The sequence below is a fragment of the Adiantum capillus-veneris genome, chromosome 29 (genome assembly GCF_014529385.1).
Source record: "Adiantum capillus-veneris isolate H3 chromosome 29, ASM1452938v2, whole genome shotgun sequence".
NCBI classification, from domain to species: domain Eukaryota; kingdom Viridiplantae; phylum Streptophyta; class Polypodiopsida; order Polypodiales; family Pteridaceae; genus Adiantum; species Adiantum capillus-veneris.
Genome location: NC_140959.1, coordinates 92,234,294 through 92,259,285, shown reverse-complemented (window position 1 = coordinate 92,259,285; position 24,992 = coordinate 92,234,294). Strand labels below are relative to the sequence as shown.

The 24,992-nt window shown below is 47.0% G+C and overlaps 2 protein-coding genes across 2 annotated transcripts in view; both read left to right on the top strand.

The window, feature by feature from the left end:
* LOC147419589 (PGR5-like A protein) overlaps positions 1 to 24,992 on the top strand; it is a 111,575-nt gene that overhangs the window by 74,440 nt on the left and 12,143 nt on the right. Inside the window, exons 3-5 of the mRNA XM_086505713.1 lie at positions 20,785 to 20,871; positions 20,974 to 21,211; positions 21,345 to 21,418. Of these exons, the coding sequence (XP_086361839.1) occupies positions 20,785 to 20,871; positions 20,974 to 21,211; positions 21,345 to 21,418 (399 nt within the window). The remainder of the gene's footprint in view (positions 1 to 20,784; positions 20,872 to 20,973; positions 21,212 to 21,344; positions 21,419 to 24,992) is intronic.
* On the top strand, positions 3 to 1,445 carry LOC147419590 (uncharacterized). The gene is made up of 3 exons (XM_086506168.1): positions 3 to 330; positions 468 to 628; positions 722 to 1,445. Exon 3 carries the CDS (start codon positions 730 to 732, stop codon positions 1,150 to 1,152), a length of 423 nt encoding a protein of 140 aa, XP_086362294.1. The 5' UTR covers positions 3 to 330; positions 468 to 628; positions 722 to 729; the 3' UTR covers positions 1,153 to 1,445.

Sequence of the window (24,992 nt, the reverse complement as noted above, 5' to 3'; positions counted from 1 at the left end):
GGATGTGTTGAGAGCCGTTGGACTTTCATGAGCCGTCCCATACATGCGATGGCTGCCATGCTTCATCCTCTCTACAGGTCGCCAGAGCTATGGAGTGATACCTTGCTCAGCACAAAACAATCAGAGTATGTTAGGCCCATGTTTTCAGAGGATGATCAGCTTGGGATAGACAAGGAATTCATCAACTACATGAATGGCATTGGCGCTTCTTTAACGAGAGCAGTTTCTTTGAGGAAGGAAGCCACAAAGTATCTTTTGACGTGGTGGCACTCATATGGGAGAGTTGGTCTTCCCAACCTCTCACGCATTGCTCTTCGTATCCTTTCGCAGGTTAGGAAACTGCCATCCATGATTCCATTGTATATACTATTTTAAACTTTTAACTTCATCTTTATATTACTTGACACTTGTCACTCTCCTAATTTTGTGTGCATTGATGATTGCGCTCTTGCTTGAGCACTGAGCAGGATTGCTCGGCTGGAGCATGTGAGCGCAATTGGAGTGCTTACTCTCTCATACACACGAAGATTCGAAATCGCCTTAGTACTTCTTAGTTGGAGAAGTTGGTGTATTGCAGAGCCAACATGAGGCTCGTGCGGAGTTACCATTCTTTGGGCAACCCAAACAGGTAAATTATCTTGATGTTGGCCACTTTAAACTCAACCTGCAAGCATATGCCATAAATAAGTCATTTTAACTTTATTTTACTGTGATGCGACAGAGCTGAAAATGGTAGATGATCCTAGACCAGAGGAGGTGGACCGACAGATTAGAGACGAGCAGGAGCAGATTCTTAGAGAGCTGCATAGAGAGCTCGAGAGCATGGATCGTCGTGTGACTAGATCACGTGCACGAGCTCTTAGCCTTCCTCTACGCACGGTGGTAGGAGATCCAGACACTGTGAGACGAGAGAGTATTCGCAGGGGGAAGCTTCCTATTCGCTCCAATCGCAGGCGAGCGAATGAAGCTGTTCGGCTCATCCATGCAGAGATTGCTGATATGCCTGAGGAGGCTTGTGGTGCAGAGGTGCTTGTACCAGAGTTGACATATGCTGAGCCTGACCCTGAGTTTGATGAGGAGGGCAATGTCCTTGATGATGGGGGCTTGCTCTCTACCGACGATTCATCTTCCGCATCTGACACAGACTTTTGAGGCTGCACGTCTTAGTGCACACTGGTGACTGCATGCTTTGGAGGACAGGCTGCAGCAGACTTTTATTGTTATTATGGCATTGTAGTGGTATATGCCGACTTTTGGCTGATGCCATGGACATGATGTTTGTAGTTGTTATTTGGTTTTATGATTTATGGTCATTGGTTTTCTCATTGAGTATTGAGTCTTGAGTCTTTAAGTTTTATGATCAATATGTTCATTTTAAGCATTGCATTGTTAATGAGGCTGAATTTTGAAAGGTCTGTGAACTTAAATTTAGTGTAATTATCTTTTTTTACAAATGGTACGTACCTATCACATACCTAAAGGTTGGTTCAGTACGGAAATACGTTCCGTACGTACCTAAACCGTACCGTACACTACGTACCTTTCCACCTTGCCATTGTTAAGCATAACGGTAATTCTTCTTCTCAATCTTCCTCTACACCTAGAGCACATAACTCTCACAATGATAGTAAAAGAAAGGCTAACACTCAGGATAACCCTAAGTTGACGCCTGATGAAAAATCTGCTCAAGGAAAAGTAGGAGGTTGGTTAACTCTTGAAGAACGAACCGAATATGTAAAGGAAGGAAAATGTTTTGAATGTCACAATGAAGGTCACATAAAACGAGTTTGTCTTACGAAAGCACCTAAAGAACCCACAAAAGAACGTACAAAATCCACATCCTTTGTTAATGCAATCAGTGAGAACATTAATGTGTCCCAAGTTTCTAATGATCATGTAGACGAGTCTCTCATGCAGAGTTATGGTCATGTGAATAGTCAACACATTGTGATCTTGTTTGATTCGGGTAGTATGCATGGTGTGATTAGTGACTCTCGTGAAGAGCGCACGTTTAGAAGCTCTTCCAATAATAGATCCCATTGTGATCTCTGGCTTTGCTCGTGGCAGACACTTCTTTTACGCATGAATGTTCGGATGTGACAATGTTGGTTCAAAATGTCAGTTTTCGTTGTAAGTTTGTGAATTCTCCTCTCATAGGACGTGATTTGATTTTTGGCATCAAGTGGTTTAAAGATTATAATCCACAAATTGATTGGCAAGAAAACTCTCTCTCTCTCTCTCTCTCTCTCTCTCTCTCTCTCTCTCTCTCACAGTTGAAGGAGCACCTCCGGTGGTTCTTTGCTGTGACACGAACATTCCATCTGTGTCATTATCTGACTCTCATGTTTTGAAAGAGGATAAAACACGCAATCTCATAGTCTCTCTCAGTGCACAGTCCCACAATCTAGAAAAGAATCATTCATTGCATGAAAAGGAATTGCTTTCTGTTATTCCTTCTCCCAAGCACAACACACATTTTTTGCATGATAAAGATGTGATTGTAACAAACTTGGACACTCCAAGTCAAGATTCTACCGCGACACAACAGAGATTCACTTCAAAACAATTCACAATTCACACTTGATTCGAGACGGCCCGACGTAGTTTCGTGCCTAGAGTATTGGCCCCAAAGATTGGCGCTCCTTTCGGTATTTCTTTTTTGTATTAATCTGTGTTCAAAGTACAAGAGAGTGGGTAGGTGCTCACTTAGACTCTGCGTCCAGATGCTTTGAGAAGTGAGGCCCTGCCCACTTATTTATTGGTTACAAGGGATGCCCAAAAGCAGAGCCCCAAAAACATTCGCTTTTAAAAGATTCTTAAAATAAAGCAATAATCCCAAAAGCTGCCAATAATTTTCAGCCAACGCTAAAGCAGGAATTCCGTACAGCATCTTCACAAAAAGCGGAATCTCCGTACATTGTGCCACGTCACCCTGTCAACGCGTTTTACGACAGAAATTCCGAAATCCGTACGGTATGCCACATCAGCATGTCAGAGCAATGTACGAGGGTCCGTACTACTGCCAGCTGATGTGAGTGTGTCCGGGCATGCCGCGTCACCAATTTGTGACATACCCTCTTCTTGAAAGCATTGTAATCGCCCTCGATTATGCCTGCAAAATAGACAGAGGCCATGAATTGTCTTAGCAGACACTGACTGTTAGTACCAACGCACTAGGAACAACACATCTAGCACATGTACCAATTGACAGTCACATTCACAGGACATGACATGACAAATCACATTCAAATATCATTCCAAATCCCAGACCATGATTAATCGGCAACGTATTTAGCAATCGCATCTAGATCCAGTCCGGACCTCACAGATAACGGATTAACTAATCCATATTGCAATCATGTCTATAGAGATTTATGAGACTGAAATGCTGCAGTCATTTCGTCTATCAGTTCCTGCACTTAAACAAGTCAAGTACAAATCAATCAGTATCATTTTCATTATCGGGAATTCCAGTTCATAAAGTCATACAGCAGAATACTGTCAGCTTAGCAGTATCCCTGAAACCCAAAGGGACATCAGTGACTTTATATCAAATCAAAATATCGGGGCAATCTGTCGACAAAGGAGTAGAGTGACTCCCCTCTTGTGCATATCCACTGCACTAGATTCGCCCATGTTGAAATCGGTGTTCTATCGAAGTAGACTATGCTAAACCGAATGCTTCAAGACCCAAGAACCGCCTTATCGCTTTACCTTTTATCTTTCTATCTTTATGTGCCAATATCTGTTCTAGAACGAGTATCTCCTCGCTTTCCTCCACTTTGGGTTGCTCATCTGGCTCCCCATCATCGGGCACATCGCCTTTAAAAGGCTTCAAGAGACTCACATGAAAAGCATTGTGAATTCTGCAAGTATCGAGCAACCTCAGTCTAAAGGAGACATCATTTATCTTTTCTTTTATCTGAAAAGGTCCATAGTATCTCGTGCTAAGCTTTGGAAAAAGCCGCTCCTTTCCCTTTGTCTTTCTCAGGCGTGCCTTCTCAAACGTAAGAGCACCCAATCGTCTTCCTTTAATTTCAAATCGCGATGGTGTCGATTTGCTGCCTTTTTGTGTCTTTCCTGAGATTTCTCTAAAGCCTCTCGGACCTTGGCAAAGCAGTTTCCAAGTCCCTCGTGTTCTGGTCGGCTTCAAAGATCTTATCTATCGTGCTTAAGAAGGGTGGAACCTTCGGAGCACCTTCAATAATCTCAAATGGCGCCTTCCCCGTCGAGGAGTGAATCGTGTTATTGTAGGCAAATTCCACCAAAGGTAAAAACCTTTCCCATTGAGTGTTCTGATCCGAAATGTAAGACTTTAATAAATCCACAGGATGTAGACACATTGTGGTGTACTTTTTTGCTGATACGCAGTGTTTGCCTTGCTATGTATACATCCATGAGGACTCCTGGACAGAGGAGGTTGCTTTACGCACGGCTCGCTCTGCTTGGGCTTGGACCAGGCACTCACTGCAGTCTCGCCTATCTAGAGGACGCTCGGATGCGGATTACTCCCCATCCAAGCCAGCCTCGAAGATAGCTCGTCTTGCTGTTGCGGCAGCATCTGTTCTCTCTCGCTCCCCATGAGGATCGTCTCGTGGAACGTGCAGGGACTAGGTGGGCCCCAGTTTCAGCGACAGCGGGGCCGATTGCGTCAGGAGCTTCAGCGTTGCCTTGTGGGAGGAGAGATTGATCTCCTTATGCTTCAGGAGCACCATTTGTCTGAGAGCCGCATTCGGCGATGTGGTCAGATTTTGCGTGGACGCTATGATACCTTTTGGTCAGCTGCTTTTGGACCTGGAGGCATCCAGGGAGGGGTATGTATGACTATTGCGGACTCATTGCAGCAGGCCATTGTGGGCAGAGGGATTATTGTGCCAAGCAGGGCTCAGTGGATTACTATGCAGGTTCAGGGTGGCCATGTGGGTTTCCTGAACATCTATGCGCCCAATGTGGCGAGTGCTCGTGTAGAGTTTTGGTCACAGATTGTTGAGTCTTTGCCACAGGTTGACCAGTGGTGTGTAGGAGGGGACTTCAACATGTTGGAGGACCCTCCTGACAGGATCAGAGGCAGCCATGCTACTGTGCATGGAGTCGAGTTAGCATCTTGGGAGAGGTTGTGTATGACTTTGAGGGTCTCGGATACATGGCAGCATTCTGGCTTTGTGAGGCCATCAGAGAGTCTTGCCTTCTCTAGATCGGACTGCAGAGTGGGAGGAGTGAATCTATCGCGCATAGATCGCTTCTACACTAGTGACCACTTCATTGACTTGGGGGGATCAGTGGGCATCCTGGCAGGGACATCCTTCTCGGACCATGCACCAGTGATCCTCACAGTGGCAGACAGGCAGAGGAGTGGGAGCATGATGCTTCGCATCCCAGAGCGGGTCTTGTTGGACTTAGCACTCAGAGAGAGGGTCGAGGCTCTATGGACAGAGGGCATGGACAGCCAGGCACCACCTGCAGACAGAGTGGCCTCAGGCCTAGCTCGGCTTAGCCACTTCTTTCTCCAGGAGTCTCTGGCTCGACGGGCTACAGCGAGAGAGGAGGAGCAGCGTCTCAGACGAGGCATTGCTTCACTACAGAGGAAGCAGGAGCAGCATCCAGACAGTCCATGGTTGGAGGAGCAGTTACAGCAGGCTCGACAGGAGCTTGCTTGCACAGAGGAGAGGCGCCATGAGTTTGCCTTTCACCGACAGGCATCTCAGTGGACTCAGGTGGGTGACAGAGTGACAGGTGCTTTTTTTGAGACAGTGGGACCTTGGCACTCGCATGCCAAGGTCAATCAGTTGAGGAGACCAGATGGGTCAGTTGTTTGTGAGCCAGAGGATATGCGTGTAGTTGCTACTGACTTTTACCGTGAGCTACTGTCGGCTGAGCCCGAGTCAGAGAGACAGGATGCATGCAGGGAGCAGGTTTGGGCACAGATGCCTTGTCTTGTGACTGAGGAGATGTGCCAAAGGCTAGAGATACCTCTTCAGCTTGAGGAGCTGCACACGCCTCTTAGGGCCCTCCCTCGTGGTAGCTGTCCAGGTGAGGATGGGCTGACTCCTAGCTTCTTCTTGGAGTACTGTGACCTGCTTGGCCCAGATCTTTGTAGTGCCTTTCAGTACATTCTGCACACAGGAGTGATGCCGGATAGCATGAGTGAGGGCCTGATTTACCTCATTCCAAAGGAGGGTGGCTCCTTGGATGAGATTCGACAGTGGCGCCCCATCACCATTCTCAACTCAGCCTACAAAATTCTTGCCAAGGCTCTTAGTTTGAGGATTCAGCCACTTTTGGAGAGCCTTATACATGGGACTCAGACAGGTTTTGTCAAGGAACGCAGTATCCTTGACAACATCTTCACTTTTTGGGAGGCTTCTGCCGTGGCATGGCTCTGTGGGGAGGACCTTGTGATTCTTCTTCTCGATTTTGAGAAGGCATACGACAGAGTTGACTGGGACGTTCTAGAGGGCACGCTACGTAGGATGGGCTTCTCAGATGCTTGGATCAGAGGGGTGTCAGCTTTGTACAGACAGGCTCACAGTCAGGTGCTGTTGGCAGGAGGTAGAGGTGAGCGCTTCATGCTCACACGTTCGGTCAGAGAGGGCTGTCCTCTTGCCCCTTTTCTCTTTCTGTTCTATGCGGAGGCGATGAGCAGATTTTTGGTGTCACAGCAGGTTGGTTTGAGAGGCTTAGCACTCCCTATACAGGGAGATGAGCTTCTGGACGTTGAGTTTGCCGACGACTGAGCCTTGTACTTAGAGGGCCAGGAGGCCAATCTACACAGATGTGAGTAGGCTTTGGAGACCTTCTGCTGTGCATCGGGCGCATTGATCAACTGGAGAAAAACAGTGGCTTTCTCGGTTGGCAGTGCTCCTGTGCCAGATTGGATGCCAGGAGAGGGTTTCAGGTGGATTCCTCCAGGGACTGCAGTTCGGTACTTGGGTTGTCAGGTTGGTCTGGACTTGTCCCCCGAGCAGCAGATTGCTCCTCTTCTCCTGTCCATCAGGAGAAAGCTGTTACATTGGAGCTCAGCACGACTTTCGTTGGCTGGTAGAGTAGTAGTTGCCAACCAGGTGTTGTTGGCGACTATGTGGTACATCACTTCTTGCTGGATCTTCTCGAGTTCTTGTATCAGCCAGGTAGAGAGGCTGATCAGGAACTTCCTTTGGTCAGGTCGCGATACTCAGATTGCCCGAGCCAAGGTGGCTTGGTCGGTCATCACACTTCCTTGTTCTCAGGGAGGGCTTGGGATCATTGATCGTGCACAGCAGAGCAGAGCCCTTCTTGGGAAGTTTGTCGTCAGAGGACTTCTTCCAGGCGAGGAGCCTTGGAAGGAATTCTTGTTGCAGAGGCTTCGTGCCAGGGTGCCTCAGTCAGGAGGTCCTTGGTAGCCTTCGACCAGATGGATCTTTTCAGAGCTGCGCCGAGTTGGTTTGAGCAGGAGACTGGAGGACAGATTCGCTGTGAGTTTGCTTCGATCTTGGGAGCTCTTACGGCGTGGCCTAGAGCAGAGACAGCCGACGTGCACGGAGGAGCGCCTACGGCAGCCCCTCGTCTGGAACCCCATGGTTAGCACTCAGAGAGGCCACTTGGTTGGGAGTCGGCCTCATGTTTCTTGGGGTCCCATGGCGGCAGGTCCAGCGCGCTCTCTAGGTGACTGGCTAGAGTTCAGAGGTTTGTCAGAGGAGGTGCAGGCTGTCCAGCTGAAGGGCATGAGAGGGGTACAGAGCATGTGTCAGGACATCTCAGAGTCAGTTCCAGCTGAGTGGCTCACGCCTCTCGAGCCAGTAGCACCCCGGTGGATGGGAGCCTTCACACGACTGGAGGTTCTCATTTCAGTCAGGGCTTGCTCAGAGACTGTCCCAGCCCTGTTCTTCGAGCTTCAGGGTAGGGGACGATTACAGCGAGTTGCAGTAGAGGCCCTGCAGGTAGCAGAGTGTTGTTTCCAGAGGATCCGAGTTGTGGGCATCTGTGGGAGGACTTGCGTCATAGACCCTGACTCAGCAGCTCTTGAGACTGGACACTGGAGGCTATGGGCTTGGGAGTGTTGTCCACTGGCACGAGTACAGTGGGATCCTGGTGAGTGGCTATGGAGGGACCCCTTCTCTTCTGCCGACCGCCCAGGAGTCCCCTTCTTTCAGTACACTGTTCAGCTTGGACGTCATATACTTGCAGCACAGAGAGAGGCCCGCCCTGCTGCAGCACGTCATTGGCAGGAGGAGGGCCTCACAGTCGAGTTCTTGGCAGCTTTTTGGCAGAGGCTGTGGGACTCCAGACAGCCGAGGCGAGTCACCTTGTTCCAATGGCTGGTTGCACACAGAGCCACAGCAGTAGGGAGCTGGCTGGTGCATAGTGGTCTCTCGGTCGCATGTGCAGCCTGTGACTAGTTGGTGGAGAGTCAGCGTCACTATCTTTGGGACTGTCCCTCGGCCCAGCAGGTGTGGCTACGTGTTCTTCGGCTGATGCCTGCCCTCTCCACGGCTCGACAGTACACTTGGGGGGCAGCGGCTTGGTCCACCCTCACGGGCCCAGCACTTCAGTTTGAGCTATCTTCCACGAGCAGGATGATAGTGATACAGGGGGGGCGACCTACACTCCAGCCTGCTACAGAGATTACTCCACAGGAGTGGTGCGGTGAGAGAGAGGAGTGCTGGGAGCTCATCAGCGGCCTAGCTCTCTGGTTCATCTGGCGGGCCCGCTGTTTCCGCATCTTTGAGGCTCGTCCTGTGCCACCAGCAGAGACTGTTCGTGACTTATGGCTAGAGCTGATCCATACTCTCAGAGGAAAGCTTGAGGGACTACAAGGCAGCTCTGACCGCATGCGGGAGCGCCGCGAGGCTTTTCTTCGACTATGGCGCCCTGGGCCTTTCTACACCATAGTCCAGGGGGTGCTCAGATGGCACTACTATCCACCTGTGTGGCTCTTCCCTCCTCCCATCTCTTGATTTAGCCTCATTGTATATATGCTGTTTTTTCATTGGGAGAGTCTCCCCATCATGCTTGTTGTAGCCCTCTCTCGCAGAGGTGGATGTAGCCCTATGGGCAGTTTTCATTAACTAATAGAAGTATCTTTTTCTCGAAAAAAAAAAAAAAAAGTGCAAGAGAGTGGGTAGGTGCTCACTCTCAGACTCTGCGTCCAGATGCTCTGAGAAGTGAGTCCTTGTCCACTTATTTATTGGTTACAAGGGATGCCCAAAAGCAGAGCCCCAAAAGCATTCACTTTTAAAAGCTTCTTAAAATAAAGCAATAATCCCAAAAGTTGCCAGTAATTTTCAGCCAGCACTAAAGCAAGAATTCTGTACAGCATCTCCTCAAAAAGCAGAATATCCGTACACTGTGCCACGTCACCCTGTCAGCGCGTTTTACAATGGAAATTCCGAAAGTCCGTACGGTATGCCACATCAGCATGTCAGCGCAATGTGCGAAGGTTCATACTGCTGCCAACCGGTGTGAGTGTGTTCGGGCATGCCACGTCACCAGTTTGTGATAGTGATTGTTTGTGAGGATCATCAAGCCTTGAAGTTACTCCAGTCTATTCCGAGTACACCTTGGAGTGATCGTCAAGCTAGATGGTTCGAGTCTTGTGAGAAAATTGGTGGTTGATTGAATGTGTTCCTAGTAAACTAACCCAGGTCCCACTCGCAGATACAATCAGTCACGCAGGACCGATCTTGGCTCTCGAGTCGAGGTCCAAAGAACCCATTGAGGAAGTTTCTCTTGTTCACATGATTAGTCAGGACTCAGTATGCATTGCCTGAGTCTCTCATTCGTGACGGTCTCTTTTATTGTCGTCACCATCGTTTTGTGCTACCTTTTCATAGGAATGCCATATTGCACGATGCACATGATTCTCACCGATGAGCATAGATGCATGAAGATCACTCTAGAAAAGATAAAGAGTTTGCATTCAAGGCAAACATAGTGTTTCACCATTCTCGTTCGAAAAGTAATGTTTAGATTACACTTTTGGCATATATTTAGTGAACGGTTTGGCACTCCGCCACATTGTTCACCTATATTTCATGCACAGTCGTTTACGAAGCATGGTCTTTTCCCAGTCCTTCAACAAGGAACATATGTGTCTATGATATTGTGTTTGAAGTGGTTTCAGGGATATCCCCCAAAGGAGATTTGTGAAGAAGAACCCAAGATCGTAGACGAAGTTGAAGACATGGAGCCGAATACATGGAACGGATTTAGGCGTAGCCTAAAGAAGCAAGTGTTGCAAACTTTCCTGAAGTTCAAGTATCGCGGGACCCACATAGTAGAGTGGGCTGGCGAAGGGTTCTTGGTAGACTCCCAAGAGTTGTTGGCGGACTACAAGGAAGCCATACAGTTGGGTACCAGTACCTCACCTTGAAAGGGGGGGATGTCACGTGCACATCTAACCATATGTGGATGTGGACAAGCTATACCTACTTCTAGGGTTTAGGCTAGCCTAGGAAGTGTTCTGGCACCTTTATGAGCCTGTACGCAGGACGCGCATGTCCAGGCACTTAGAGTAGTTGCATACCCTCTAATTGCACAACCCATTAGCACTAGCGTCAGTACCTTGCATCAAGCATAAGCACTTTCACTGCACTAAACCAATTTTGCCAACTGCACGTGAACCTTCTCTTGTAGGTCATTTACTAATAAAATGACCCTTCAATTTCTTAGGTCGTGGGGACTTCCAGAAGACTGCTTGACCCAGCTATTGGCACCTATATAAGGCAGCCCTTGGGCGCTAGGGAAAGGCAGAAAGACACCAGGGAGCAGAAGCACCAAGCAGTACCGGCAACACCCACCAGCCCCTCGGCGTTTTCTCAAGCAGCAGCAGTGTTTTTGCTCTCCCTTGGCCTCCCACCGCAGTACCACGGCAGATCAGCACTTCTCCGTCGTGGTCGCCCTTTCCATCGCGGCCAAGACAGCGGATCAGTTTTCAGCCAGCAGATCAGTTAGCATTTTTCAGTTTTCAGCCGTCACCAACGACAACAGTTCAGCCCCCTAGCCTCGCTGCACTTGCAAGGTTCCATCAGCATCCATAGCGATCTCAATTTTCAGCCTCAAGCATCAGAAGCATTTTCAGATTTCAGCCCATTAGCCTCGACATCGTCATCGTCAAGCATCAGAGCATTTAGAATCATTGTACGAGACTTTGTGCAATCTAATCAAATACCTCTCTAGCAAAATAGAGGGGGGCCCTTGGAGGGGGTTTTGGGACCCGGTATCTGGTGGCGTCTCTCTCTCTCTCTCTCTCTCTCTCTCTCTCTCAGCTTTTTCTCTCCCAGTTTCCACTCTTTTGTTTGGTCATTGCACAATCTCTCATTAAGTCAAGGAAGGCTCTCCCTTCCCGTCAGTAAAAGGAACCTTGAGCACTCACTGATCAGTCATCCTAAGCATACACCAACATTCACTTTCGCTGCACATTAGAACCTGTGTCTGAGCAAGCCCTGACTGCAACGAGGACCTCTTGTCGAGTGAAAGCCCCCATCTAGCAGGGAGGTGCCGTCAAGAGGGGTGTGCCACTCTGTTGGTATAGCCTTTTCAATATCCCGACACTTCATGTCTCATAGTTGAAGGCTCTAAATCTCCTTGGGAAGTGCTGAAAACTATATCCAGTCCCCAATAGGGCTGTCATGGGACCCTAATAAACATGAGGTCGCCTCTACCAACCATGTGCCCTCGCCGTGTGCTAACCATAGGTTTCCATGTAAGTGGATGCCTCAAGCACTCCCCAATGCATGTGGGCCGGTGCTGCTCAAGGCCACTCCGTAGCTTCTCCCAAGACCAAAGGAGGCTCAAAGCAAAACGGTCCTCCTATCTCCTGCCCATGCCCTCTCTGCGCAACTTTTTTTAAAATCAAGCGAGTGGAAGGGGTCCATGGGCCACGTGTTTATGGGGCCCGGGTACGAATCCGGTGAAGCAAGAGCTCCTTCCGGGGCTCCTCCCTTGGAGGGCGACCTCTAACAATGAGCTTCCTTGTCACGTGACACATCCAACCCTGTGTGTCCGTGGACAAGCTATAGCATGATCAGGGTTCAGTCAGTCCAGTCAATCTAGATTTAGAAGTGATCTGGCACTTTTTGTGAGTCTATTCGTAGACCGTGCATGCCCAGTCACTTAGTGTAGATGCATATCCTCTGGTTGCACACAGCATGATCATCAGTATTCCCACCAGAATCCATCAAATCCCATCAGGGGAATTTTCCAATGCATTTAGCCTATTTTCCCTATATTTAGTATTTTTCGCTTATTATTTTTAAGTGACTTCCCAACAAAAGTAGGTAGGGCAATTTTGCTAAGTTAATATATAAGAAAACCCAAGTTAGCACTTTCTAGCAGAAGAGGCAGCAGGAGCTCCCGCTGAACAGGCACCTTCTCAGCAAGAACCCCATCAGAACCCTGGCGTATGCAGATTCCCTTTATCGCCAGACACTTTCCATCCCTGGCGTTTTTGCAGAGTTGCTTGATCGCCATAGACTTCAGCCCAGCCTTTTTGCATACCCTTAGCACCCCACAGTCCTGGTGTTTTCAGCCATCCCTTGATCGCCATCAGTCTCAAGGATCAGCGTTTTTCACTAACGCTCAGCAGTCAAATCAGCGTTTTTGGTTCTCAGCCATTTCGCATCAGATGCAGCAGCGTTTTCAGCTTTGAAGACGGTAGCAAAATCAGCCCTATTTGGTTGCAGAAGATCTCCATTTTCAGCCACCCCAAAAAGTCCAAAGATTAGCAGAATTTCAGCAGATAGAAGACCACAGATTTCAGCCCTAAAGTTGTCGTCGTTATCGGCATAGTCACAGGTTACATCAGTCCATTGCATCCGCATTGTACCACTTGGTACAATCAATAAGTAGACCACTCTCGCTGACAAGAGTGGGGCCTTCGGAGGAGGGTATTACAACGTCTCTGGTGTCGTATCTCTCTTCTCTCTCTATCTCTCAGTCTCATACACTTGCACGCACAGTGTCCATTCATTTTGTTTGTGATCATAGCACTTTCCATCAAGAACGGAAGGCTCTCCCTTCCATAAGAACTAAAAGGAACCTTGAGCACAGTTCGGAGCACTCATCTTGAGCAAAGCGCAAACAATCATTCCGCTGCACCTAACATTCCTAAGGAGGGCTTTGCTCTGCCGTGCAGGGTCGATGATCTTCAACCCTCCCTGAGAGCAGGGTAAAGTAATGACCTACCAAGATATTTTGGCCCGAGCAGAATGTGTGTGTCGCTCTGACCACAGAAAGTTCTTGATCAGTCCTTACAACTGGCTGATGCAAGAACTTGAGAAAATTTAGCAAGATATGATGTACCACATAGTAGCTAGAAGCACCTGGTTGGCCACAACCATCTTGCCAGCAAGAGAGAGCCGTGTCGAACTTCAACAGAGCAATTTCTGTTGGGGTATAAAGCCCAATGTGGTCGCCCAGGTAAGTGGGCGGGCCGTCAAGTATGTACACATATTCTTTTGTAAAAACCTAATAAGAACTCACTATGCTCTACACATTACAGTAGAGCGAGTTCACCATATCGTCGTGCTCTTCTTCTCGCACTCTCTCTCGCGTCACACTTCCGCTCGTACTCCTTCAACTGGTATCAGAGCTCAGATCGAAGCTCGGGGCAGCATTTGCAGGTAGCCAGAGTCACCTGCTCATATTGGAGTGAGATTCGACAGGCGAAGACACGGCCCCAAATCTTGTGGGCAAGCCCGGAGGGCTTGGTGTTCTCAGAATTTCATTCTGAGGTATCTCGGCCACCGTTCGGCTTCGACAAAGTTCTGCGCAAGCCATTTTCGACTACGTGGTCTCGATGGGTGCAGATCCGACTCTGTAAATTTGGGGTTTCGGCCTACGACTACAGGTGCTGAGGATATCGGCACTCCCAGAGTGTTGATTTGTGGCTGTCTACACATCGAAGGACAACTCACAGTTCTTGGAGACGTGTCACATACGACACGGGCGCATCTACACACAGACCGTAGGCGACATTCACTAGTTCATCAGGTAGCTTGTGTTTGCTGCTTGATATTCCAGATTTCATCCTGACATTGCAGGTACTTCCACATGGGATGTATTGTCAGAGATGATGTATGTCTGTTGAGGGTTTGTTGGCTGCGAGTCACGCAGCAAACAACCGCCGCAGCGGTTACAGCAGATAGTGGGAAATTTGTGGATGTATGACTTTGTGAAAAGTCTATGTACAGTCAGATTTACTGTAGCCTTTGTTGAGGGTCGAGTGAGGTTTTATTGAGCTAGGGGATTCTCGAATGTTGAGATCCTTTCGGTGATACAGGTCTTGGAGCGATCCCTCGAGCACCCTTAGATGGGCAGCTAGGATGTATTGACTTTGAGTTAGACAGTTGGGATTGCATCTTTGCTTTACTGCCGTTGAGGCATTGTCGCAGTCTATACTTACAGGACAGTGACAGGACAGTGAGAGACAGTACAGGTGCAGGACAGGTTTACCCACAACTTACAGTGTTAGAGAGACAATGGTTTTTTGAGCTGTTTTTGGTCTGTTTTTGAGTACACCAGAGCCATTTTACAAAGGAGACTCTGTTGAAATTTCTGCAGAATCTGAAGCTTTCTTGGTTCATTTGACAGGTTGATATTGGTTCAGAGGTCAGTTTACAGAGGAAACTTTGCCGAATTTTTCCCAGGAAAGTAAACTACTGTGAAGCGTAGCTATGGCTGGATCACAGGACACTGCTCTTTACAATATCAAGAAGCTGGATGGAACCAATTTTCCATTGTGGAAGAAGCAGATTCGGCACGTGTTGGTACAAAAGAAGCAGATAAAACCTATAAAGCTCAAGGGGATAAAACCAGAAGATATGGACGAAGATGAATGGAGCGAAATGGATGATTTGGCACTTTCTACCATTATGCTGACTTTGGCAGAAAGCGTTTACTTCAATGTAGCAGACAAGATGTCGGCTTATCAAGCATGGTTAAAGCCGAGTGATCTTTATGAGAAGCAGAGTGCAGCTTCACAGGTATACTAGCTTAAGAAGCTTGTTGACTTGAAGATGAAAGAAGGGACACCTATGTCCAATCATCTGAATGAATTCAACACAATCTATAGTCAGTTGTCAGCTCAAGGTGTTGATGAACCTGTTAGAGCTATGTTCCTGTTGATCACATTGCCGGAAAGTTGGGACACTTTTCGCACAGCTTTGAGTAATTCTGCACCTCCAGATGGTTTGAACATAGCAGGTGTAGAAGGAAGTCTGCTTACTGAAGAAACCAATAGAAAGACAATGGACAAAGGCAAAGGAACAGCCTTAGTTGTCAGGGGAAGGACCAAAGAAAAGTACAAAGGTGGAAAGAGGAATCGGTCTCGTAGCAAGTCCCGCAGTGCTAAAGGCAAGAGTGACATAGAATGCTACCATTGTGGCAAGAAGGGTCACATAAAAAGAGACTGCAGAGAATGGAAAGCAGAAAAAGGCAAAGAGAAAGCTGAAGACCATGGTGAGAAGAACAAGTCCTCAGTGAAGATTCAAGAAATAAATGTGACAAACACTGTTGCAGAGGATGACAGTCTAGTGTCAGGAGACATCTACTTTTTGAAGAATACAATGGACTCAGCTCTTCTTACAGCATCTGATGGAAATGCACTGAGTGACTGGATTATAGACTCAGGGGCATCACTTCATGTGTCTCCAAACAAGGAGTGGTTTACCTCTTATGTGACCACTAAAGATCATGTTCGGCTAGGCAATGGGCAGACATGTGAGATCTTAGGTGTTGGAGATGTTCAATTTAAGTTTCAGAATGGCTTTTCTTTCACGCTGAAGAATGTGAGACATGTTCCCGCAATTACAAAGAGCTTGATCAGCACAGGTTTACTTGATGATGCTGGCTACGTCACCACTTTTGGACAGAACATGTGGAAGATATCCAAGGGTTCTATGACAGTAGCACATGGAGTAAATTCTGGAGGACTTTACATGATTTATGTATCAAATGTCTCTAAAAATGTAATCGATGAAACCGAGCAGCCGAACGTTTCTTTGTGGCATAGCCGGTTAGGACATATGTTCAAGAAGGGAATGGAAATCTTGTCTCGTTCTGGTTATTTGCCTGGCTTTTCATTTAATGATTTTGAATTCTGTGAACATTGTCTGTATGGTAAGCAAACACAGCAGCCACATAAGCATAGAAGCAGTAGAAGAGATACACAGTTGGCAGTTGTTCATAGTGATTTGTGTGCACCTATGCCTAACCTATCTCTAGGGGGAGCTTCTTACTTTATGACATTTATAGATGATTACTCGAGGAAAGTATGGGTTTACTTTCTCAAGCACAAGGATGAAGTGTTTAGTGTTTTCAAAACGTTTGTGACACTTGTGGAGAATCAGAGTGGCAAGAAGCTTAAATGCTTACGCACTGACAATGGTGGAGAGTATGTTTCAAAGGCCTTTCAGGACTTTTGTGAGTCAAAAGGTATAAAACGTGAACTTACTGCTCCTTACAATCCTCCTCAAAATGGTGTTGCTGAGAGGATGAATAGGACCATACAAGAGAAGGTCAGAAGTATGTTGTCTAATGCACATCTGCCAAATGGGTTTTGGGCTGAAGCTGTATCAACAGCTGTTCATCTTATAAATAGATCTCCTAGCAAGGTTTTGCAGAAGGATTCAGTGGCAGAGATGGTATGGTCAAGCAAAATGCCCTCATACAAGCATCTCAGAGTCTTTGGTTGTGAGGCATATACTCATGTTCCAAAGGAATTTAGGAACAAACTTGAGCCAAAGAGTAGAAAGTGCATCTTTCTAGGCTATGGTAATTCTGGTGAGATGGGGTACAGACTTTGGGATCCCGAATCTAGAAAGGTTATCCGCAGCAATGATGTTCACTTTAATGAAGCCAAATATCATTCTAAACCAGAGAGGGTTGAGGAGATTAGAAGAGTTGTCTTCCAAGAAGATGGACCTGCACGTGCAAGACAAAATGTCAGGGCTCAAGAGGAGCAAGGACAGGATAGATTGGAACCACAGGTTGTGGATGAGCCTGAGCCACCTATTGTGCATAGATCTAGACGTGTCACGCGACCTCCTGATAGGTTTGTTCCATCTATGAACTATGTCATGTTGACTGATTGCAATGAGCCTTCATGTTACAAGGAAGCAGTGCAAATGAAGGACTCCGGGAATTGGCAATTGGCCATGCAGTGAGAGATGACAGCTCTGCATAAAAACCAGACATGGAAGCTAGTTAAATTACCACAGGGCAAAAAGGCTCTACCTTGTAAATGGGTTTACAAGTATAAGATCACTGCTCATGATAGTCAGCCAAAGCACAAAGCAAGGCTTGTTGCCAAGGGCTTTAAGCAAGAACAAGGCATTGACTTTGATGAAGTCTTCTCTCCGGTGGTCAAGATGACTACATTGAGATGCTTTCTTGCATTGGTTGCCATATTAGATTTGGTTTTGCACCAAATGGATGTCAAGACAGCGTTCTTGCATGGTGATTTAGATGTGGAAATTTACATGCAGCAGCTAGAAGGGTTTGTTGAGAAAGGCAAGGAAGATTTGGTATGCCAGTTGTTAAAGAGTCTTTATGGCTTAAAACAATCACCAAGGGCATGGTACCATAAATTCCACAAGTTTATGCTTTCTCAAGGCTACAAACGTAGTGAGTTCGATCACTGTCTATATACAAAGAAGGCTAAGGATGGTAGTTGGCTGATCCTTATTTTGTATGTGGATGACATGTTGATTGCTGGCAAGCACTTGGAAGAAATTTCAGCTTTGAAGTCAAAGATGGCAAAATCGTTTGACATGAAAGACATGGGTGAGGCAAGTCATATACTTGGTATGCGCATTGAGAGAGACAGATCAAAGAAGTTGATTTGGTTATCTCAAACAGAGTATATTGACAAGGTTTTGCAACGTTTCAATATGGAGAAGGGAAAGGCATTGAGTGTTCCATTGCCACCATATGTCAAACTTAGCAAACAAGATTGTCCTGTGTCTGAGGAAGAACAGGCTGAAATGGATAAGATTCCATATGCGTCTGCAGTGGGTAGTTTAATGTATGCAATGATTGCTACTCGCCCAGACATTGCATTTGCAGTGGGAGTAGTAAGTCGATACATGTCAAACCCAGGCAAGAAACATTGGGAGGCAGTGAAAGGAATATTGAGATACCTGAAAGCTACAAAGAGTATGCGTATATGCTATGGGAGTCAGGAGCTAAGTGTAAAGGGTTTTACAGACTCAGATTATGCAGGTGACTTAGACAACCGAAGGTCTACGTCAGGGTATGTCTTTACATTGGTTGGTGGAGCAGTATCATGGCGTTCTAGATTACAAGATTGTGTTACTCAGTCTACTATAGAGGTTGAATATGTTGTAGCATCAGAGGCATGCAAAGAATCAATTTGGCTTAATCGACTAGTAACAGATTTGGGAATCAAAGAAGAGATGCCTGTGTTATATTGTGATAGTGAAAGTGCTATACAATTGGCTCGCAATCCAGTTTATCACTCAAAGACAAAGCATGTGGATGTGAAGTATCATTTCATCAGGGAAATGCTCGAGGATAAGCAACTTCAGCTTGTCAAAGTTCACACCACAGAAAATCCTGTTGATCTACTTACAAAAGGACTTCCCTCAGAGAGCTTTGCGCATTTTCGCAAGCAGTTAGGTGTAGGGTAGTACATCACTTCTCTACATCTCTTGTATATTAGCTTGTATAGTAGCTTCTCTCACACTTAAAGTACCACATTGGACTTTAAGTGGGAGGTTGTTGGGGTATAAAGCCCAATGTGGTCGCCCAGGTAAGTGGGCGGGCCGCCAGGTATGTACACATATTCTTTTGTAAAAACCTAATAAAAACTCACTATGCTCTACACATTACAGTAGAGCGAGTTCACCATATCGTCGTGCTCTTCTTCTCACACTCTCTCTCGCGTCACACTTCCGCTCGTACTCCTTCAATTTCCTCCCGATTGAAAGGAGGAGAGGAGCAGTCTGCTGCTCTGGTGACATCCAAATCAACTTGACATCCCAAGTATCGAACTCGTGTCCTCGGAGAGATCCACCTAAAACCTCTCCAAGTGACCAATCGGGCGTGGGAGCATTACTAACCCAAAAAACGAGTGTCTTTCGCTAGTTAATTAATGCTCCCGATGCACAACAGAACACCTCAAGAGACTGCCCACATCTGTCCAAGTTGGCCTCGTGGTCCTCTAGAAACAAGCCTAAGTCCTCAGCAAACTCAACATACAAAAGCTCATCTCCCTAAATAGGTAATTGTAGTACACACAAACCTCTTGCGAGGTCAAAAATCTGCTCATTGCCTCAACATAGAAAAGGAACAGGAAGGGGGACTATTTGAGGGCCGTACAAAGCCGATCAAAATGCATATTGAACCGCCCATGTCACAGATGTGTTCACTAGCGTAAAAACGACATATCTTAGATAGATTCACACCTCCTAATCTGTGGTCAGGACCAAGATAAGGAGAGGCTATTTGAGGGCCGTACAAAACTTGCATGTGCCATACATCCGAAATCCTCAAAGTCATACATAGGCGCTCCCAAGCAGCCAACTTAGCCACATGTAGAGTAGGGCACAATAATACCTCTGTCCACAATGGCGTGCTGCCATGAGTCCGCAATAGTCATACATACACCTCCCTGAATGCCTCCAGGTTCAAAAGCAGTTGACCAAAATGTCTCATAGAGACCACGCAAGATCTATCCAAAAGGCTGAATATGGCTCTCACAAAGGTGATACACCTGAAGCATAAAAATATCTATCACGCCACCCACGACATCTCTGAAGTTCTTGTCTCAGTTGACCTCTTTGGCGTAGAAAGTGGGGTCCACCAAGCCCCTGCACATTCCATGAGACAATCGTCATGGGGTCTGTGAGAGAAAACCGAAGCTGCCATAGTAGCCAACCTCGCAAGCTTTGAAGTCGGCTTGGGGATGAGTGTAATCTATATCCGAGAAACCTCAAGATAGGTGTGCTTGAAGAGACTATCCAACCCATGCCCAAGCTGAGTGCACAATCTGCAGGGCTACATCTTTGTCTAGGAATCCTCATGTACATATACATAGCAAGGCGCACTCTGGGTGTCTGCAAAAAAGTATATCCCAATGTGTCTACAACCTGTTGCATCAAGCGGTTTCACAGAGAACTTGGCTAGCGGCCAAAGGGTCTACATCAAGTCTGTCACTCCCAGGTCCCCTTTGTGGTGAGAGAACTCAAGGGCTTGGTCATAAAGCCAATCTAGCATTGTATGCATAGTACTCTTTGTGTGATCCTTGCCATAGAGCGGAAAAGAGAAACCAACCGTTGTGTCCAAGGCCTCTGCACCTCTGGCTGCCTGAAAAGAACATGTACTCTGAAGCAAGCTACCTCGAGGTCAAGAGATGGATCGCCAAGAAAGCGCATAAAGTCGTAGTCAAAGAAGTCCCATCGTTGGCGAATGTCAAAGCTGGATAGCCCGCAAAGGACTGACGCAAAGGGAGAAGCCTACACCAAAAGTGATCTCCTCAAGTAACGCTGTCCCTCTCAAGCCTGTCGGCTTGTGGCAAAAGCACTACCAAGAGATCTCCGAATTGCTGAGGAGTGTCCTGTCCCCTGTGGTGGGGTATGAGACGGGCTAGGGTTTGATTGAAAATGAAGAGGTTTAAGGGGGGGGGGGGGAAACACTCAGGCACTTTGCATATGTCAATTGTGTTCTATTCAAGAACTCTGTGTGATTTTGTGCCCATTTGGTTCACAAACAGTGAATATTACCTTGTCATTCATATGTCAAATTTTTGCTCAGAGGAAATATTTGATTATGGTTCGTCCTTAACAGGTGAGATTGCGCTGGTATGGTTCAAAACTTGTCATGAAGTACCCTCGTTGCAGCCTTAAAAGATTGTCTGTCTATGCAGATGCTGAGGTGAGTCCTTTGAATGGGATATTGCTTAACGGTTAAGCCTTCCTGGGCATAGTTCAGCTTCTAAAAGGGTCTCTGTGTTGATTCTGGAGGGAGATTAAACAGGTGGACAATTCCCAAGTTATGGCGTTGACCAGCATATGGATAATGTTCCTGGCTCTTGGTCTTGTCACAGCATTAGGTCCACCTGCTTGTGCCCTCAGCAAGGTTTGCAAGGAGACTGTGCATAACCAGTTTTTCCATAATAGCCTTACGCTCACCTCAGATACAGGATCAACTGTGAATATGGCAGTGTTAATAGCAGGTGGTCTGGCTATTGGTGTCCCCGTTACAGCTGCTGCATGTAATTCTATAACCTTCTAGAAGATTGTAGTGCTTGCCACTTACGATCTATGCACTTGTTTTCAGTGTCGTATGGCTTTTATATAGGCAGAATGGATGTGATCATTGGTTGTGTTTTTGGTTGCTGGCACTAGGGGGAGCTCTGAAAGGTCTTTGGAAAGGTGACCTTGTTGCCCTAAAAGGGTCTTGTCCAAGCTGTGGTGAAGAGGTGAGGACCTGCTCTATGTAAACACTGTTTTAATTTTTATCTGTTTCTGTCATAAAGGTGGATCTTGAAGTAGTTGAATCAAAAACCGTTTGTCAAGCTAATCAAAGAATGAACAAAGATTCAATTGTCTTACTCAGGAGACTGTAGTCCAAAGCTGGTATAGAAAGAATTGCATAGCCTGAAGAGAGACCGAGGCACTTTTTGTACCAGCCACATTGTACTTCAGCATTGTACCTAATGCCACCCATGGGAGTCTTAGCGTATTTCATTTTGTAGTCTTTTTTCTAAAAGAATGCTGCAATATATATTGCTCTGCAAAGTTCTTTTGCAAAAATTCGAGGTTCTATTGGCTGCGTGAAAACTGGCCATTCATATTGTAGTCGAGGCCTGCTTTTTTCTAAAAGAATGCTGCAATATATATTGCTCTACAAAGTTCTTTTGTGAAAATTTGAGGTTCTATTGGCTGTGTGAAAACTGGCCATTGTCACAGTTTCATGGAAATTAAAGGTATCATAATGTTTGCTTTTAATGCAATTGTTTAGATTTGTCTATGCCATTTGTTTTTGGTACCTCTTTCTACGAGAGTAGCCTGGTTTGCATTCGTGGCAGATGCAAGGCTCAAGGTACTAAGTACTATCAGTGAAAAGCTTGCTGCTGGTTAGCTGGATGTGCTAATACCCAGGAGCATTATGTCTTAGATGCCTATCTCTCACAGTCGTGAAAGAGACGATACTTACCGGATGTCTGGCGTTGGTGGTAAAGGCAGGAGTGATGGTTTAAGCCAGAGGTTCACCTTCTAGATGACTTCTACTCTTGCTCATCAGTGTTCTGGCCCTTGGTTGTGGGTTTGTACCTTTTCTAGCATATTGCGTGGGCTGGATCCTGTTGCTTGCTCCACTTCACACGTTTGTTTCCCGATTTTCTGTCTGTCGTTGGAGACTAATTTCTCCTCACGTGTTATGGACTGTTTTTCTGCCTTGCAGATCTACTGGTGTCCTGGTCAATGCTGGTTTTGCCTGCAGTTGCAGAGGGTACTGAGAGCTTTGAGGGATTTCTCTTTTCGTAGTTGAGGTTGGAATTGTGAACATGGAGCAGCTTTGTGTGGAAGGCACGTGCTAGTCGAATGTCTAATCTGTTGACAAAAGAAACGGACTAAGAAGCTTGGAGTACTCCACTCAAAACAGATGCACCTATTTCTTACCTGAGGAAGGAGAACCCCTTCCTCGAATCAATGTGAAGTCGGTTTAAAATTATGGTGCTAACATGTGAAGTGCACCCGGGCAGCGAAGAGCAAGAGGACTCATCTGTATCAATTTGGCAATAATATTGGGTGAATCAAACTCGATCTGGTAGTAGCTTTGTCCAAGATCTGCACTCTCTCTCTCTCTCTCTCTCTCTCTCTCTCTCTCTCTCTACCTGCTTCAGCACCTGCAGCGTGAGGTGCTTCAGCGTGAGGAGCTTCAGCCCTGCAGCGCGACCTGCTTCAGCACCTGCAGCGCGACCTGCTCTACCCCCACGTTGGAAGCCAGCCAGCGTGAGTTTTCTCTCTCTCTCTCTCTCTCTCTCTCTCTCTCTCTCTCTCTCTCTCTCTCTCTCTCTCTCTCTCTCTCTCTCTCTCTGTGTCTCTCTCTCTCTCTCTCTCTCTCTCTCTCAGGTTCCTGGAACTGAACCTGCGGACACATCCTCTCCAAGCCTCCCAAGGCCGCATAAGCTCTGGTCAGTCTAGTCTCTGCTGCTCTCCCCAAAGAAAACCTCGGCCCAGTGAAGACTATCCCAAGGTAAGTGTATGCATCTGTATACTCCACAATCTCTTGACCATACGTGAAGGTCGGTGCCGATCTCCTGATCCACTGCGGTGTGGTGTTAAACACCATGACCTTGGTTTTACCAAGGTTTACAGACAATCCACTATCCTCTGCAAAACTGTGTAATGCATCCAACTGTCGCTGCATACCCTCTGGTGAGTCAGAGATCAAGACAATATCATCAGCATATAACAACAATGGGATCCACGTCCCTGCCAGCTGGGCACCTCTATCACCCTCTCTGTCAATGTAATCAGACACCTCATCAACATACATACCAAATAGAGTAGGAGACAATGGGCAACCCTGTTTCACCCCGATAGTGGAGTGAACTAAGTCAGATATCCCCTCTGGGGTGCGTACATGTCCCATCACTGATCTGTATAAAGCCATAATCCCCCAAATCAACACTGTGGGCACCCCCATCTCCTGCAGTTTGCGCATCAGTCGAGCTCTCGGTACCATGTCAAATGCTTTGCGGAAATCCACAAAGCTACAATAAATCCGTCTCCCATGTGACCTGCCCTCCTCAATGATAGCTCTGAGTGTCAGAATATGGTCAAGAGTGGAGAAACCCCTCCTGAAACCTGCCTGTCCCTTTGCCCGTACACCCTCACCCTCTGCCCAATTACTCAACTGCTGCTCAATAATGGATGCATACAATCGTGCCAGTGTGTGTCCAACCATAATAGTGCGGTAATTTCCAGGCTCTGTAGGATCACCTGCCTTGAATATAGGCACAATAGTAGACAACCTCCAAGTCTCAGGTAATCCCTCACACATGGCACGATTGAACAACACTGCAAGAACCTCCATCAGCATATCCCTAGCATGTATAAAGTGCTCCGCTACTAGACCGTCATGATCGTAAGCCCTCCTGGTCCTCATCCTGTCAATGGCTCTCTTTACCATCTCAGTGGTAAAGAAGGTGCTCGTAGGTGGACATGGCTCTGTAGGATCTGGAAGGGGATCCTGCCCAGGAACCGTATATAACGATGTCGCATACTGGCCCCACACATCAGGAGAAGTAATCACTGGGGGAGGGGAGTGCTCATGGAAGAGTCGCCATGCCTCGCCTGAGTCTCTACTCAAGAACAACTGATACAAGTCTCGCTCCATCTAGCCAGGTAAGCTCGTTTCTTCTTTCGCACAAGGCGCCGGAAAGCAATCCGCGACTGTCTGTAGGTGATGACTCCTAAATGAAGATCCCTCTGAAGCTGGGCTCTCATCTCTCTGCACTCCTCATCATACCAACTATTCTGGGGCATGCTCCCAGAATGTCGCCTCCGATCCGGTTGAGTGTGTGGGTATGCCTCTGATGCTGCATCATGTAGTGTCTCAGTCAATAAAGTAGTGCACTCCTCTACTGAGAGGCCTGGAGCAACTGTGCATAGACGATCCCAGATCGCCTCTGTATAAACTGAGTCAGTCTCTGGTGTAAATGTATAACGGGTGTGTGACCTACCTCTTGATTTCTGGGCTCTACTAAACTGAAAAGATACGGACAGTGTCAAGAGAGCATGATCCACTGCTACGCCCACTGGTCTGGCTCCCACTGTGAAATCCTGAATACAAGGAATAAAGCTCGGCTGTGTCATAACATAGTCCACTGTACTGGCCCCATGTCTGTGTGGAAAGCATGTGAAGCTTGCTGCTCCAGGAAACCGCTGTAAGCCATTAAGTATGGCTAGCCCATGTGTAGTCGTCATCTCCGTGAGGTATCTCCCATACTCAGTCTGCTCTCTGTCATGTGAGCATCTGTCAAACCC

Coding starts and splice junctions, on each gene's coding strand:
- LOC147419590 (XM_086506168.1), top strand. CDS start 730: ATGGTAGATGATCCTAGACCAGAGGAGGTGGACCGACAGATTAGAGAC.